Raw genomic sequence first — 15523 nt, forward strand, 5'->3', positions numbered from 1 at the left:
TCAGCCCCCCCTCCCCAATTTGCCCATTTGGATCCTGGCAGCTGAATGATTTATGTAATTTTTCGACAGATCATGGGCAATTTGTCGTTCATTTCCCCTGCGAGCCGGGGCAGGGAGAAGCAGGCTCGCGTCTGTCTCTTGCTCCTGGAATGTCATCTGTCCCTGGGAGCCAGCTGGCCCATTACTCAGAGGAAGCGCCCCTGTGCCCGCAGCGTCTATTAGATTAGCGCTAAGGAGCCTCTGCTCACACAGCGCCTCCCCCCCCACACCCCCCAGCCAGGCCAGCTGCAGGGCGGCTGGAGCCAGCCACTGAAGGAATGGGGAATGTTCGGACGACAGTGCACGCCCTGGCTTGGTGCCCCCGCCCCTCCAGTGGGCCAGCCCCCACCCTCATGGGCTCCTGGCCTAAGCCAGTGGGTCTTTGCGAGTCTGTGCCCTCAACCTCAGCTTTGCAGTTGATAGCCATCTCTGGTGTAGCTTAGGGCACCAAGGGCAGAGCTAGACATAGCAGCTGTCCATCATCTCGACCCGCCCAGGTCCCCCTCCCACGGGAGCCTGGGTCCCTTGGGCGTTCGGCTTTGCCACTTACTTGCTGTGTGTCCTTGGGCATTGCTTCACGGCCCTGGGCCTCCGTTCACTCCCACACGCGGTGGGAACGCCCTCGGCTCCTGCTTGCACTGGGGGCATGGGGAGTGGATAGTGCACCTGTCACAGCGTCACTGCCATCCTTCTTCCACACAGGGGAGCCCCGGGGCAGCCGGGGCAGCATGATCGGGGTGATCAATGGCCAGGAATTTGGAGTGGCCACTCTCAACACCAGCGTGCACCAGGAGGCGGGTTCCGGGGTCACCACCATCCAGAGCAGCATCAGCCACATCCCGACTGAAGTGGGTAAGCGGGCGCCTCTGCCCCCTGGGGCCCTCCCACCCACGCTGGGCCCTGCAGGAGGCAGAGTGCCTGCTCTGAGGCTGGCGCAGGGCCTGGTGCCTGGGGGACGTGTGATGCCGCTCACAGCTAAACACAAGCCAAAGTGGACGTAGGTGGGGGCAGCTCCCCTGCACCCCGTAAGCTCCTCAACAAAGCATCTTCATTTCACACCAGACTGAGGGGTGCTGGTCAGCGCAGCCATTAAGATCCCTCTTGGGACCCTGACGTCCCAGGTTGGGGTGCCAGGGTTTGAGTCCCGTCTCTGCAGCTCCTGCTTCCTGTTGGCGCACACCCTGGGTGGTAGCAGTGACGGCCTCAAGCGCTTTCGGAGCTGCTGGCTGCTTTGGGGGTGGGGATTCCCACTGGTGGCGGGGGCTGACGGCAGAGTGACAAGTCGTAGTTACAAGGGAGGGCTGTGTGCTTCAGGGACACGAGAGGGAAATGGGGGGGGGGGTTAGCCAGAAAACCTCAGCAACCGAGAGAGGTCCACTTGCTCGCAGATTCATCAAACAGTCGTGGAGTGTTCTGGAGAGACCTGCAGATCTGGCTGTCTCCCTCACAGGGGAGGCCAGGGCAGACAGGGTCCTCAGTGAAAGTCCTGGCCGCTGTGCCGTGCGCACAGTGCGGGGCCGGGGGGTCTCTGGCCGGGGTCCCTCTGAGCTGGCTGGCAGCGGAGAGGGAAGCCGGCGGCTGCTTTTCCAGCTGTGACAGCCGCAGAGAAACATCTGGCCCCAGGTCCGTGGGCCAGGCTCTGTTCCCTGGAGGCAGATGCCCTCGCTGGGGGCTCCAGCTTCTCTCCATTAACATGAGTGACCCTGAGCCCGCGGGGTGTGGGCGGGGCCCCCCTGGCCCAGCCCGAGGCCTCACCTGAAGGTCTGAGAGCCCACATCCGGGCACTGTGCGGGCTGTCTGCTCAGAGGCAGTGGCTTGGGGCAGTCCTGCCTCTGCCGGGCCCTTTGAGGAGACGGCTGCAGGTGTAGAAACTTGAATGGTTTTCAGCTGCGTCCAGCAGAACCGTAAACCGGCTCTGCGCGTCCCCCGCTTCGTGGTGACGCGGGGGGGCCTCCCTGCGTCTGCTGAATTGGGTTGGGCATCAGTATGGGACGTGCACCTCCTGGTGTGCAGCCACCTTACTCCTCGTGGAGGGAGCACCGTTTCCCGGGTGCTGTTGAGTAGCTGGTGCAGGTGTCCGTGAGGCTGGGTGCAGGCCAGGAGGGCAGGGGCAGTGGGGAGCCACAGAGGGCCCAGCCTGACCTGGCCTCGGGCGCTGCCCCCCAGGGCCCCTGATGCGGGTGCTCGTGGTCACCATTGCCCCCATCTACTGGGCCCTGAGCGGAGAGGGCGGGGAAGCCCTCAATGGCCAGTCCCTGACGGGCGGCAGCTTCCGGCAGGAGTCACACGTGGAGTTCGACACAGGTGAGCAGGGTCCCTTCCAGGTGGGCCGGGTGGGGCTGTGGGTGGGGCCCAGGGCCTGTCCCCGAGGTGACCCTGGACTGCCTGCAGGAGAGCGGCTGACAATGACCCAAGTGGCCCGGGGCCTGGACCCTGCCGGCCTCCTACTCCTGGACGTGGTCGTCAACGGTGTTGTCCCTGCGGACCTGGCCGATGCGGAGCTACACATGCAGGTGGGGGGGGGCTGAGCGTGGGCGGGGCCTGAGCATGGGCGGGGCCTATTGTGGGCAGGGCCTGAGCGTGGGCGGGGCCTGAGCGTGGGCGGGCTGTGTGGGAACAGGGACTCCTTCCCAGCCACGACAGAGCAGCAGGCCCCTTTTGCTTGCTGACACTCCAGCAGGGGCTGGATCAGGGTCACGCGGGGGATCACGGGGCAGGGCTGGGGGCCCAGGGCGGGGGCACTCAGCCCAGCTTCCCGGTGACAGAGGGGCTCCCCCAGGGCTGAGTGGGTGCCGAGGGTCCCAGGCTGCTTGGGGGTTACAGTGCCAGCCCCGTCCTCCTCCCCCAGGACTTCGAGGAGCGCTACGTGCAGACGGGGCCCGGCCGGCTGTCTGTGGGCTCCACGCAGCGCTTCCTGCACGGCGGCCTGCCGGCCTGGCTGCACTGCAACCACAGCATCCGGTACGACGCGGCCCGGGGCGCCCAGCCCCAGCTGGTGCAGCACCTGCGGGCCTCAGCCGTCAGCACGGCCTTCGACCCCAAGGCCCAGGCCCTGCGCTTCCAGCTCACCGCGGCCCTGCGAGCTGGTGAGGCCGCCGCCCTGGGTCCCGCCCCCACCCCCCTGCCAGGGGCCCAGAGCACCTGGCTGTGCACAGCCCCCCATCCCCTGGCCAGGCCTGGGGGCTGAGAGCGCGCACCTCTGGGTCAGGCCACCTCCTGTGAGTTCTTCAGGCCACTCCTGGTCACGCGTCCAGAGCCTCCCCCAGGCCCCAAGGTGAAGAAGGCCCCAGCCCCACTCCAGGCTGTTCCTACTCAAGCCACGCCCTCTTTTCCCAAGGGTGCCTGCTCCCGAGGCGCCAGCAGGGGGCGGGACCACCGCGGGGACCCCGGTGCCTTATCGTCTCGTCCAAGGACCATTCAAGATGCACAGGTGGTCAGGGTCTGAAGGTTGAACAAGGGGCAGTGATGAGAGTTTAGCTCTGAGGTCAGGCAGGCCTGGTGCAGACTCCGCCGCCCCCCTCAGCTGCGGACCCCAGCGGGCAGCGCCCCGCCTTCCCTGAGCCTCAGCGTTCCCATCTGCGCAAGGGGCGGGGCGTGGAGCAAGCACCCAGCGACCCCTTGGCCCTTAGGCTTGCTCGGGCCGTCTGGTCTGCTTCCTGTGTGCCAGCTCTGGTCACGGGCTCCCACCCGGCCTGCTGCACACCCTCCACCTGCAGGCACGGCCGCGCCGGCCTCCGGCTCTCTGCCTGCTCCCTGAGTGCTCTCTCCTGGCCCCTGCCTCCGCCCAGCCCTCCCAGGGGCCCCCAGGGCGCACTTGCACGGCTGGGCACGCCGCACAGCCCTCACCTCCAACAGGCCCGGGCGAGGCACCAGCTTGCTGCCTCCCTGGCACGGCCTGGCTCAGGACAGGGGCTGAGCCCCCAGCCAGCAGGAGGGAGCTGGGAGCCTGGGCCGGGGTGCCTGGGGGGGCTCCTGCAGCTCCTCAGGGGGGGGCCTCTTTGCCTTGCAGAGGACAAGGATGCCGGCTGCCCTGAGGGCTTTGAGCTGGACCCCCAAGGAGCGTTCTGTGTGGGTGAGCCGTTCCCTGAGCCCCGAGGGTGGGAGAGGGCCTGGAAGCCACGCCCCCAGATCCCTTCCCACCTCGAGGGCCCTGCCCCAGCCCCTGCCCCCACGCCTGCCACACTGCACCAGGCCGCTTCTCTGTCCTGCCCAGCCGGCTTTGCCCTGGCCTGGGATCACAGGAACTGGCGAGGTGAGTGGTCCCTGCGGGAGAGCCCTGGGCCCAGAACACTGGCTGGGGCACCGCACCTGGGGACAGCCTGTTCCTGAGGGTTCTAACACCCTGTCCCCAGGGTCCCTTCCTGACGTGAGGGTACAGACAGGAGAGGTTGTGACACACACGTGTCACCTGCGCTCAAGGCTCCACCCCGACTGAGCGTGCCCAAGGAAGCTTTCCTACCGCCCAGGCCTCCTGTCCAGCCCCTTGGGGTCGGCAAGTGAGCGGCCACCGCTGGCCCCGCGTGCTCTGCCCGTCCCCTCAGCGAAGCTGCTGGGTGACAAATCGCACCCGGAGACAGTCGGGCGCCGACCTCAGCCAGCACCCTCCGCCATGTTGGGGCCAGGTGCCACCAAGCCCCCTCAGGGCCTTGAGCCAGGTGCCAGTGGCATCCGCGTCTCCCAAGCTGCAGGCTGGGTGGGCTCTGCGTCCAGTGCATGGGAGCAGGATGATGGACAGAGCTAGCAGGGCTGGGGGCCTTCATGCCAGCGGCTGCTGGGCCGGGGTGGGGGGGTGTTCCCTCAGCCACCTGACCCCCAGAGGTGGATGAGTGTGCGTGGGATGCCCACCTGTCCGAGAGGGACAGCACCGCCAGAACCCGCCCGGCTCCTACCGCTGCCTGCCTGCCTGCGGGCCTGGCTTCCGGGCGGCTGCTAGGGGGGCCGGCTGTGAAGGTGATGGGGCGGGCACGGGGCGCACCCTCCAGGGTTCAGCTGACAGGGCTGTGCGTCCCCAGGATGCTGGGTGCTGGGGAACTCTCTTGGCAGAAGGAGCACAGGAGGCCAGGGACGACGGCCAGGCCGCGGCTCCCGGGGCCTGGATCCCGGCCAGCCCAGGGACGGGTGTCCGACGTTCCTGCCTGGGCCTCGGGCGTCTGCTGGGTCGGGAAGCCAGACAGCAGCTGCCTCTGCTGCCCCCGCCTCGTGGGTCACGGCCCACCCTGGGCAGCCTCGGAGTCTCGGCGCAGCGCCCCACAACACCCACCCCCGCCCCAACCCTCCTGGCAGATGAGGAAACTGAGGCTGAGAGAGGAAGAGCTCCTTGCCCGGGATGGAGCTCGGCAGAGCGCGGCTGGGACCCCGACCCTGGAGCCCCCTCACCCCCTCCAACTTGGATCGTTCTTTGCCTCCGGCCCGGCAGGGGTGGTCTAAGCACTGCTGCCGGACAAGAGACTGGCCCAGGCCCGGATGTACATCCTTGGGGGAGGGGCTCCAGGCTCAGCCCCGCCCTGACCATGCCCCCACCTCCCCAGATGTGGACGAGTGCCTGGAGCAGCTGGACGAGTGTCACTACAACCAGATCTGTGAGAACACCCTGGGCGGCCACCACTGCAGCTGCCCCAGGGGCTACCGGTCCCAGGGCCCCGCCCTGCCCTGCCTAGGTACAGGGACCCCCACCCCTCCCGGGGCCCCACCCTGCCCTACCTAGGTACAGGGACCCCCACCCCTCCCGGGGCCCCGCCCTGCCTAGGTACAGGGACCCCCACCCCTCCCGGGGCCCCGCCCCGCCCTGCCTAGGTACAGGGACCCCCACCCCTCCGGGGCCCTGGACAGTAGCCCGGGCTCTGGGCTCTGGGCTCTGGGCTCTGGGCTAGGGTGTTGCAGCGCTCTGAGGATGACCAGGCTAGCAGCCGGCACACTCCCCGGGGCCGGATCACTGCTGTGCTGGTGTCACTCCCGACATCCCCCGGGGGAGTGGGCGATAGAGAGACGAGGGCACGGGTCTCAGAGACGCTCAGGGGTAGAATGGACCCGAGAACGGGCTGTGCAGCTGGGCCAGGGTCGGGGGACAGGAGCCTGGGACGATGCTGAGAGCCGGGGCGGTCAGGCCCCCTTGATCCAGAGACCGCGGGGTGGAGAGGAGGCACAGTGGTGCAGGGCGGCTTACGGGGCAGGCCCAGGCAGTGCAAGGGTGCTGGGCCCTGGGGAGCCAGGTGGGGGCACCGCAGCGTGCGGGAGCCCTGGCCACTCCCCACGCCCGGCCTGACCTCCCCTCTGCAGATATCAACGAGTGCCTGCAGCGGCCCGGGCCCTGCGCCTACCAGTGCTACAACCTCCAGGGCGGCTTCCGCTGCCTGTGTCCCCCAGGCCAGGCCCTCCTCCGCGACGGCAAGACCTGCGCCCCCCTGGAGCAGAGCGGACCCAATGTGACCACCGTTAGCCACCGGGGCCCCTTTGCGTCCTGGCCGCGGCCCCGGGCCCCCGTCCCCAGTGGCTCCTATCATGCCTGGGTTTCCCTCCGGCGGGGGCCTGGGTCCCTGAGCAGTGTGGGCCGGGCCTGGTGTCCCCCTGGCTTCATCAGGCAGAGCGGCGTGTGCACAGGTAACCGTCCTGTGGGGACACGCCACTGCGGGCGTCTCCGAGCCTTGCCCGGGCCAGGGGCTCCCAGGGGGCAGTGGGGACCCTGCCCAGAGGGAGGCATCTGTGGGCAAGTGTTCCCAGGACCCATTTGAGAAGCACTGTGCCCCAGGCAGCCATGCGAGTGTGGAGAGGGTGGGGGTCCGGCACAGCCCCTGGACCTGCAGAGGCTGGGCTGGGCTGGGCTGCACAGGGGGCCAAGGGGAGCTCTCCCACCTGGGCAGAGGGCTCTGTAGTGGGAGTCGCGCCTGCTGTACCCCTGCCTGGCTGAGCCTGGGAGGGGCATGGGGTTCACCCACCCCCGAATCAGGGGTTCCGGGGAGGGGGAGCGGTGGGCCGCCCCGGGGGGCCCTTTCCTGGCTGGCCCCACAGCCACCTGGACGCCTGTGACTCAGCAAATCTGCCCCCTCCCCATGCCCGGGCCAGACCTGGACGAGTGCCGGGTGCGGAGCCTGTGCCAGCACGCCTGCCGCAACACTGAGGGCAGCTACCAGTGCCTATGCCCCGCCGGCTACCGCCTCCTCCCCAGCGGGAAGAACTGCCAGGGTGAGCCGGGGCCAGGGCGGGCGGGGGGGCCGGGGACGCCCCTTCCCCAGACCGCCCCAGCCGGGCTGGGAGCAGGGGAGCGTCTGCAGGCAGGCTCAGAGCTCAGCCCTGCAGGGCCAGGCCACGTCCACCTCCAGCCCCCAGGCTGGGCCCACCTGGCTGACGTGGGCCGGGCAGGGGAATCGGGCCTGCCCTGCCTGTCTGCACCCCCACTCGCTGTCACAGGGTTCGTGAGTGTCCTGAGACGCGGGGGCACCCACTGAGGGAGGCAGGATCGGGCGCTCTGCCCACGCGTGGGGGCCTCTGAGTCAGGGGTGAAGTTGCTGCCCGGCTGCCCCCTTTCCCAGGCCGCCAGCCTGGCACCAGGCCCAGGAAGTCGCCGAGGTGCCCCCGCCATGGCCTGGGAAGAGCTGGGCCCTGGGGGGAGACAGGCAGGTGCCAGGCTGCCGCAGCCGGGCCCTCCAAGGCCTTGGTCCCCACTCACCGCCCCCTCCCCCCCAGACATCAACGAGTGCGAGCAGGAGGGCATCGAGTGTGGGCCTGGCCAGCTGTGCTTCAACACCCGCGGCAGCTACCAGTGTGTGGACACACCCTGTCCCCCCGCCTACCGCCAGGGCTCCAGCCCCGGGTGAGAGCCGCCGCCCCCCCCCCCCTCCCGGGCGAGGGCTGGGGGCTGCAGCCCTACCTCCAGGGAGGCCTCCGAGGCCCAGAGGCCACCCTCTCAGAAGCCCCAGGCAGGGCCACACAGGTGCAGGCTCCCTGGTGCGGGGTGCGGGCTGGCGTGCACGCAGCACTGGGGCGGCAGGAACGCATGGGCACAGCGGCCCCCCACAACCCCGGGACCCAGGCGCGCAAGCATCGCACCCACACTGCTCGGGGCAGACACCGGGGCCTGGGGTGAGGAGCCCGTGTGGTTGGGAACGCTCCCTGGGGCGCGTGCCTTGCCCTGCACCTTCGAGAACCCCGGAACCTGGGCTGGGGGCGGCAGTGCGTGCCCCGGCCCCGGCCTTTGAGCCCCGACCCACGCACTGCAAGCCCGGCTGAGCCGCCCGGGCGCGGGCACGGGAAAGGCCGCTGGCGGGAACCTGTTCCGACGGGAAGCAGCACGTCCCGGGCTGCTTCAACCTCAGTTTGTTGAGCTCTAAAATGGGCTATCGGAGGCGCCTGTAGACAGCCCCAGGGCTGGGGTGGGTCGGTTCCCGCGGCCCAGCGCGCGGGCGCTGACCCGGAGCCGGTCCGGTCCGCAGGACTTGCTTCCGGCGCTGCTCGCGGGACTGCAGCGCGGGCGGCGCCTCCACACTGCAGTACCGGCTGCTGCCGCTGCCCCTGGGCGTGCGCGCCCACCACGACGTGGCGCGCCTCGCCGCCTTCTCCGAGGCCGGCGTCCCCGCCAACCGCACGGAGCTCAGCGTGCTCGAGCCTGACCCGCACAGCCCCTTCGCGCTGCGCTCGCTCCGCGCCGGCCACGGCGCCGTCTACACCCGCCGCGCGCTCACCCACGCCGGCCTTTACCGGCTCACCGTGCGCGCCACGGCACCGCGCCACCAAAGCGTCTTCATCCTGCTCATTGCCGTGTCGCCCTACCCCTACTGAGCCTGCAGCTCTGGGGCCAGTGACCCCCGCGGCCGGGGTGGGGGGTGGGGTGGGCGGAGGGAGCCCTGCCCATGCCACCTGCCGTGTCGGACAGGCCGTCCTCTCCTCCCGCCCGGTGCGTCAGCGACACCTTCCGCAAACACGACCCTGCGCGCGGCCTTGAGCCCAGGACAGCGAGGCCGCCCCAAGCCCCAGGAGGCGGGACAAGGACACCGGGCACCGGGAGGTTGGGGTGGGGGTGGCGGAAGCGGTCACCCGGTCACACCTGGGCTGTGTGAGAGAGAGAGAGAATATGGAAGCAGTTGTTTTTAACCACCTTGGTGTCTCTGTCCAGTTATTTTGCTGCATAAGGAGAGGTTGGGGCTGGGAGGGGGACCACCACCCTCGGGCTGTGATCCGGGAGCACCGGGCCAGAATCCTGCAGCTGAGTGGCCTCTGGCTCTCCCGGCCCGACTTCCTCACCCCTAAAACCTCGGTACTGCGGTCGGGGCTCCCCTGGGCCGTGCGGAGAGTCGGTGGGAATTAAGCCTGGGTCGCCGACAGCAGGGCCCATGGTTGTAAGGAAATGGGCACAGAACAGAGAGGAGACAGGATTCGAACTCACAGCCAAAACAGGTTTATTCGGGGGAAATAAAATTGCAGAGGTGGGTGACCAGCTGGCAGCGAGCACACAGACCCAGCACGTGCCGGAGGGCCCAGACCCCAGCAGGCCGGGCCTCTGTATATCTCAGGTGGGCCGGGGGTCAGGAGGGGAGGTGCGGGCCGAGAGACAGGGGTGAGTTCCTCCATCTAGGTTCGGAGCTGGCTTTTGGGCCTGGAAAAGAATGCAGGGGTGGTGTGGGGAGGGGAGCCCCACGGGGTGGAACTGGGCGGCCTCTTTGCAGGGACTTAAAGGATGCAGGGGTGAGAGGTGAATTCCGATTTTATCTCCCTTCCGGCGTGGAGCGCGAATGGCCGAGGCTTGCGCCCTAGCCCCATCGGTACGCTCAGATGCAGATAAGCGCTGGGCGCCGGTCTCTTTCTGGCTACTTCTGCTGAGACCGGGTGTTGACAGGGGCCCAGGTAGCTGTACTCTGTCGGGTTCATTGAAGAAGAGCGTCTTGTGTTGTTCCTGTGTGATGGCTTGGGAGATAGCCGTCATTGTTCCTTTAAGAACATCAGAAATGTGTTCATTAGAGCCCGTGCTGTGGCAAAGTAGGTTAAGGCATCCCCCATGGGCACCGGTTCAAGTCCCAGCTGCTCCACTTCCGGTCCAGCTCTCTGCTGTGGCCTGGGAAAGCAGTGGAAGGTGGCCCAAGTCCTTGGGCCCCTGCACCCGCGTGGGAGACCTGGAGGAAGCTCCTGGCTCCTGGCTTCGGATCGGTGCAGCTCCAACCATTGCAGCCATCTGGGGAGTGAACCAGCGGATGGAAGACCTCTCTCGCTCTGTCTCTCCCTCTCTCTGTAACTCTGCCTCTCAAATAAATAAATACATTATTTATTTATTTTTTTTTTTAGAAAAGAAGTGTGTTGACTATACATGGTAGGAATAGGGGCGCTATGATTATGAGGAGAAAGGAGAGACGTTTCCATGGTGGAACAGATGGCCGGAATGAGGCCGACCACGGAGCCCAGGACCCTGTGCAGTTGGTGGGAAGGCAGGCGCCCGCCTGGCTGCACGGGGACGCCCCCGTTCCTTAGTGCGTGTTATGCTGGCAGGAAGCTGTGGGGCGGAGTCAGCCCCATGAGCTGCTAGCCCAGGGCTCCCTCGCCGCCTCCCCCTGCCCACGGGAACCCTGGCTGCTGTCGGGAATCAGGGCGAGCACTGCTCTGGCTTCTTCAAGCTGAGTAGGGACGAAGTAGGGGCCGGAGGTCAAGACAGGGCTCCAGCAGGGGGTGGCCTCTCCTGGGGCCGCAGTGCCGGCTCACAGAAGCAGTCTCCGCTCGAGGTTTGCTGTGCACGGCCATCTAGAATTTCGCTGCTTCGGGTCTGGAGGAGAAAGATCTAACAAGCAGGCTGACTACAAGGGTCCAAAACGGAGGGCGGAGGCATGTGAGAGGCGCTAAGAAAGGCGCTGTCCAAACCCGGAGGGAGTTTTCCCGTTGGGAGGCAAAGAGAAACTGACAGGAGGGGCTTGATAGGGCCCTGGTGTGCGTGAGGGCCAGACCTGTGCCTCTGCACCAGGCACTGGAAGAGACGTCGTAAGTGAGGGGTGAGCCTCCTTGTGGAAGACCCTGTGGGCTCCCGTTACCTGGCTGGCCTGGGAGGAGGGCTGGCCTGAACAGGAGGTCGCTATCGGACAGGCGACATCTCTAAAAGGAATCTATGGCTCTGCCCGCAATGTTACTGAGCCCAGGCTGAACCCCCAGTGGCAATGGGTCCTTTGGAGGCTGGGCAGCCTAGGGAGGGCCAGCGGGGGCTGCAGCTCTGGCCTGGGGGGTCCTTCGATCCTGGGGCAGTTCCGTTTGCAGCGGCCCAGGTCTTGGCAGAGCCACAGGACTCTCCTGAGCCTGGCTGCTGTGGGGCCGAAGCCCTGGCTTCCCACGTCAGAGACCAGTGCTGTTTGGGGTGGGCCGGCCTTGGTGGGTCTCCTTGGTGGCAGATCGCTGAGTAGAGCCGCCCGTCCTTACCTGGCTCCTGCTGCCCGGCTCACTCCTCCTCCTCCCGGTCTCTCTGAAGGAACCACAGGCCTGCAGGATGTCAGCTCCATCCCGCCCCGAATCTTTGGTGGCCTGAGCTAGAAATCTGCGGCCATGGGGATGTCCTGGCAGTGTTCATCCTACAAGATCAGACGGTGCCCACTGGGGCCGGCGCTGTGGCACAGCGGGTTAATGCCCTGGCCTGAAGTGCTGACATCCCATATGGGCACCGGTTCAAGACCCGGCTGCTCCACTTCTGATCCAGCTCTCTGCTACAGCCTGGGAAAGCAGTGGAGGATGGCCCAAGTCCTTGGGCCCCTGCACCCACATGGGAGACCCAGAAGAAGCTCCTGGCTCCTGGCTTCAGATGTTAATTCAGTCGCATTTAGCAGTGTAAATTGACATGAGCGCTTTTATCTAAAAGCCAATTAAAACGAGGGCTTGGGGCTGGCGCCATGGCTCACTTGGTTAATCCTCCACCTGTGGCGCCGGCATCCCATATGGGTGCCGGGTTCTAGTCCCGGCTGCTCCTCTTCCAGGCCAGCTCTCTGCTGTGGCCCGGGAGGGGAGTGGAGGATGGCCCAAGTGCTTGGGCCCTGCACCCCATGGGAGACCAGGAGAAGCACCTGGCTCCTGGCTTCGGATTGGCGCAGCGCCGGCCATAGCGGATTTGCGGGGGTGAACCAATGGAAGGAAGACCTTTCTCTCTGCCTCTCTCTCTCACTGTCTAACTCTGCCTGTCAAATAAATAAAACAAATGAGGGCTTGGGAAAGTCACCCTTGGAGGAGAAAGGCTTGGAGGCAGGGGCGCCAGGTGGGGCGGCCAGATGGGGGCTCCGGAGGGTTCTGGGGTGGGTAGGACGAGTGGCACCTGCTGGGCTAGGAGCCCAGAGGGGATGGGATGAGGGAGGGGCCGTCCTCCGAGGGGAGAGCAGGCTGGGGCGGGGGGTGGATGAGCGGGCAAAGGGCCACGCTCCTGAGACCCTGGCTTCTCGACGTCCTTGTCCCAAAAACCCCTCGTATTTCAGTCCCGGGGATAATCCTGTAGACAACAAGTGAGTTCTGATCCAAGGTTCACCCCAGGACCCCCAGGGGGCTGGGGCTGGGACCCCTGCAGGCTGTTCAAGTTCCTTATAGAAAATGGTGGTGGGTCAGCCACTTGCTGCGCCGGCGTCCCACATCTGAGCACCGGGTTCAGTCCCGGCTGCTCCACTTCCGATCCAGCTCTCTACTAATGTCCTGGGGAAGCAGCAGAAGATGGCCCGAGTGCTCAGGCCCCCCCCACCCACCCACGGGGGAGACCTGGATGGAGTTCCTGGCTCCTGGCTTCAGCCTGGCCCAGCCCTGGCCATTACAGACATCTGGGGAGTGAGCCAGCCGAAGGAAGATTCTCTCTGCCTCTGTCTCCCTCTCCCTCTCCCTCTCCCTCTCCCTCTCCCTCTCCCTCTCCCTCTCCCTCTCCCTCTCTCTGTAACTGTTTCAAAACAAATCGGTGTTTCAGAAAAATGTTTTCTTGCAGGAATCCCCAGTAGGAGACTCCTAACTCCCCTTGTTGGACGTCAGAGCCCCGGGCTCATCCGCCCCGAACCCCGCAGCTCCGTCTCCACCAAGCCCAGCCTGTCCGCCCCGCCACCGCCCGCGGGAGCCGGCGCTTCGCTCTCTGTCCCCGTTCTCAGCTTTTTTCTTTTGACTCAGATTCCACAGGTAACTGAGGCCGTGCAGCCTTCTCTCGATCCTTATTAATGAATTATTTGTAATGAGCTAATTACATTCATTTCCTCATTTTCCAAACTTCCATTGAGTCCCACTTCTGTGCCCAACGGCGACCACGAAACACGCGGCTCAGGGACCCACGTTCTGGTGGCCACGGAAGCAGCACGGAAGTGAGAAACAAGTGGGCACCTGTCAATCACGGAGCCAGGAAAGAAAATGGAAGGGGGGGTAGGGGTGGGCTCTGGGGGACGGTGGACCTCATGGAGCAGAGGCCTGGAGGAGGTGAGGGAGAAAGAAGCTGCTGGCAGAGGGAGCAGCAGGTGCCAAGGCCCTGAGGCAGAGGGCACCCCCAGGAGGCGGGGAGGGGGCGGGGCACAGGCTGGTGCTGAGCTAGGAGCGGGGAGAAGAAAGGAAGGGAGGAGGGTTCTTGGGCTCCCCCAAGGATTGCCCGTCGAGTGAAGAGGCCACGGGAAGACCCAAGTAGCCCCTGACACAGACCCTTATATCCATGGGTGAAAAGTTCGTCTTGGTGGCAAACGTTTTGTAATCCGTGCACAGTGCTGGTCTAGGTGTCTCGGTGAACTTTTGCAAGCCCCCGTGTGTCCTGGTGTCTCCCGTAAGCCGGCCTGGGGTCCGAGGCGCAGGAGCAAAGCCGGTGGAAGGTGCTTGGCAGAGCCCCCCACCCCCCTCTACACACCTCCTGCCCCCGGCCCCTTCCGGAGCAGGCTGTCCACAGGCCCTCCCCAGGACGCTGCCTGACACAGAGCGGCTGGCTGTCTGCTTGGCGCGTGGCTTTGGAGAGCGGGGCTCCTCCCATCCCCCTTGCTCAGTGCACAGGTGTCTCCCATCCAGGACCCCCTCTCTGCCCTCTGAGCTACTCCCCTGGGGCGAAGAACAATGGGACGGGAAACTCAGCCAGAACCAACACAGCCCCAGGAGGCCGGAACAGGCCCTGGTGCTGTCTGTTTGGCAAGGGAGGCTGGGGGAGGGGAGAGACCCAGCCCCTCACATGATGGACACTGGTTAATGGTTAGAGGGGCCACTGCCTCCTGCCTGGCACCCCCGCAGACCCTTCCTCCCCAGGAGTCTCCCCTTCAAAGCCGGCTTCCACCAGGCCAGAGGTCGGCGGGCGTTCTGCAAAGGGCCAGCAAGGCAGTGTTCCTCTCTGGGCTGGACCTGCCGTCCCTGCGGCCACACCCTACATGGATGGGCATGGCTGGCTTCCAATAAAACTTTATTTGCAGACACTTGCATTTCAAGTTCATCTGGGTTCTCGAGTTGTGCAGTTGTGTCCTTTTCCTAGCGATTCTCAGATGCAACGGCCGTTCTTACCCGGACGCGGAACACATTTGGGTCTCGGTTTGCGACCCCCGGATGCACTCACAGTGGAATTCCAGGGCCAGGGTCCACCCGGGAGGCTGCTCTGTGCAGCCCCAGGGGCCACGGGGCTGAAGGGGAGCCCTGCTCCTGGCTGGGACCCGAGGCCTGATCTGTGTCTCCAAGCCATCGTGTGTGAAGTCCTGTGTCAGTGTCCTGTGGAAGGGAAAGGGCGAGGGGAGACGGGATGCGAACTCACAGCCAAACCGAATTTATTCAAAGAAAATAAATAAATTCAGAGTGGGGGGTGACCCAGTGCCAGCTGCGCACAGACCGAGTGCGTGGCCGGGGCCCAGTCCTCCGGGCGGCCGGGGGTGGGCTGGGGGGTGGGGGGAGCAGCACGCAGAGGTGAGTTTCTCCAGGCCGGTTTGGAAAAGAATGCAGGGGGTGGGGGTGGCGGAACCACACCGGGCACAAGGCTGAGTTGGGACATAGGGATAAGGGGTAAATTCCAGACTTCAAGGAATGTAGGGATAAAGGGTGAATTCCAATTTTATCTATGTTCCGGCAAGGAGCTGGAATGGCTGAGGCTCTGTCCGCTCCATCCGCGTGGTCGCCTCCCACGGACGGGGGCTCAGAGCAGGCCAGCCGCTTAGCTGAGCTCACACAGCCCGGAGGGGACGAGGACTCGCCCCGGCCCTTCTGACCCCGAGCCGAGGAAGGAGGCCAGGCCGGGGCAGAACGGGCGCTTTGGAAGCAAGGAGCCCACGGTCAACAGTAAGCCCGCGGCCTCGCCCCCCACCCCAGTGCCAGCCGCGAACATGGTCGCCAAGGGAGGAGAGGTGTTTTCCACTTCTGCTTCCCAGGCTGCCGGCGTCATTGGCCAACGCCCTGTCCAGCGGCCCTGCCCCCAGGAGCTGTGTGAGCAGGCTGCAGCACCAGCAGTGCAAAACAGCCCTGCGGGTCACTCATTAAACTCCGGGAGGCAGCTTTTGCAAGAACCCGACTACTGGACTCCGTGTTCCCCCGGGCGGGGCCTGGAAACTTGGGACGCAGCCTGGAG

At 65.9% G+C, this 15523-nt stretch overlaps 1 protein-coding gene across 1 annotated transcript in view; it reads left to right on the forward strand.

Moving 5' to 3' along the window:
• HMCN2 (hemicentin 2) overlaps nucleotides 1–9126 on the forward strand; it is a 141462-nt gene extending 132336 nt beyond the window's left edge. The window contains exons 87-96 of the mRNA XM_070058093.1: nucleotides 742–891; nucleotides 2206–2343; nucleotides 2431–2552; nucleotides 2888–3125; nucleotides 4049–4111; nucleotides 5568–5696; nucleotides 6316–6636; nucleotides 7099–7218; nucleotides 7720–7846; nucleotides 8466–9126. Of these exons, the coding sequence (XP_069914194.1) occupies nucleotides 742–891; nucleotides 2206–2343; nucleotides 2431–2552; nucleotides 2888–3125; nucleotides 4049–4111; nucleotides 5568–5696; nucleotides 6316–6636; nucleotides 7099–7218; nucleotides 7720–7846; nucleotides 8466–8811 (1754 nt within the window). The 3' untranslated portion in view covers nucleotides 8812–9126. The remainder of the gene's footprint in view (nucleotides 1–741; nucleotides 892–2205; nucleotides 2344–2430; nucleotides 2553–2887; nucleotides 3126–4048; nucleotides 4112–5567; nucleotides 5697–6315; nucleotides 6637–7098; nucleotides 7219–7719; nucleotides 7847–8465) is intronic.
• Nucleotides 9127–15523: the final 6397 nt, after the last annotated feature.

Source organism: Oryctolagus cuniculus, chromosome 1 (assembly GCF_964237555.1).
Source record: "Oryctolagus cuniculus chromosome 1, mOryCun1.1, whole genome shotgun sequence".
Lineage (NCBI taxonomy): Eukaryota > Metazoa > Chordata > Mammalia > Lagomorpha > Leporidae > Oryctolagus > Oryctolagus cuniculus.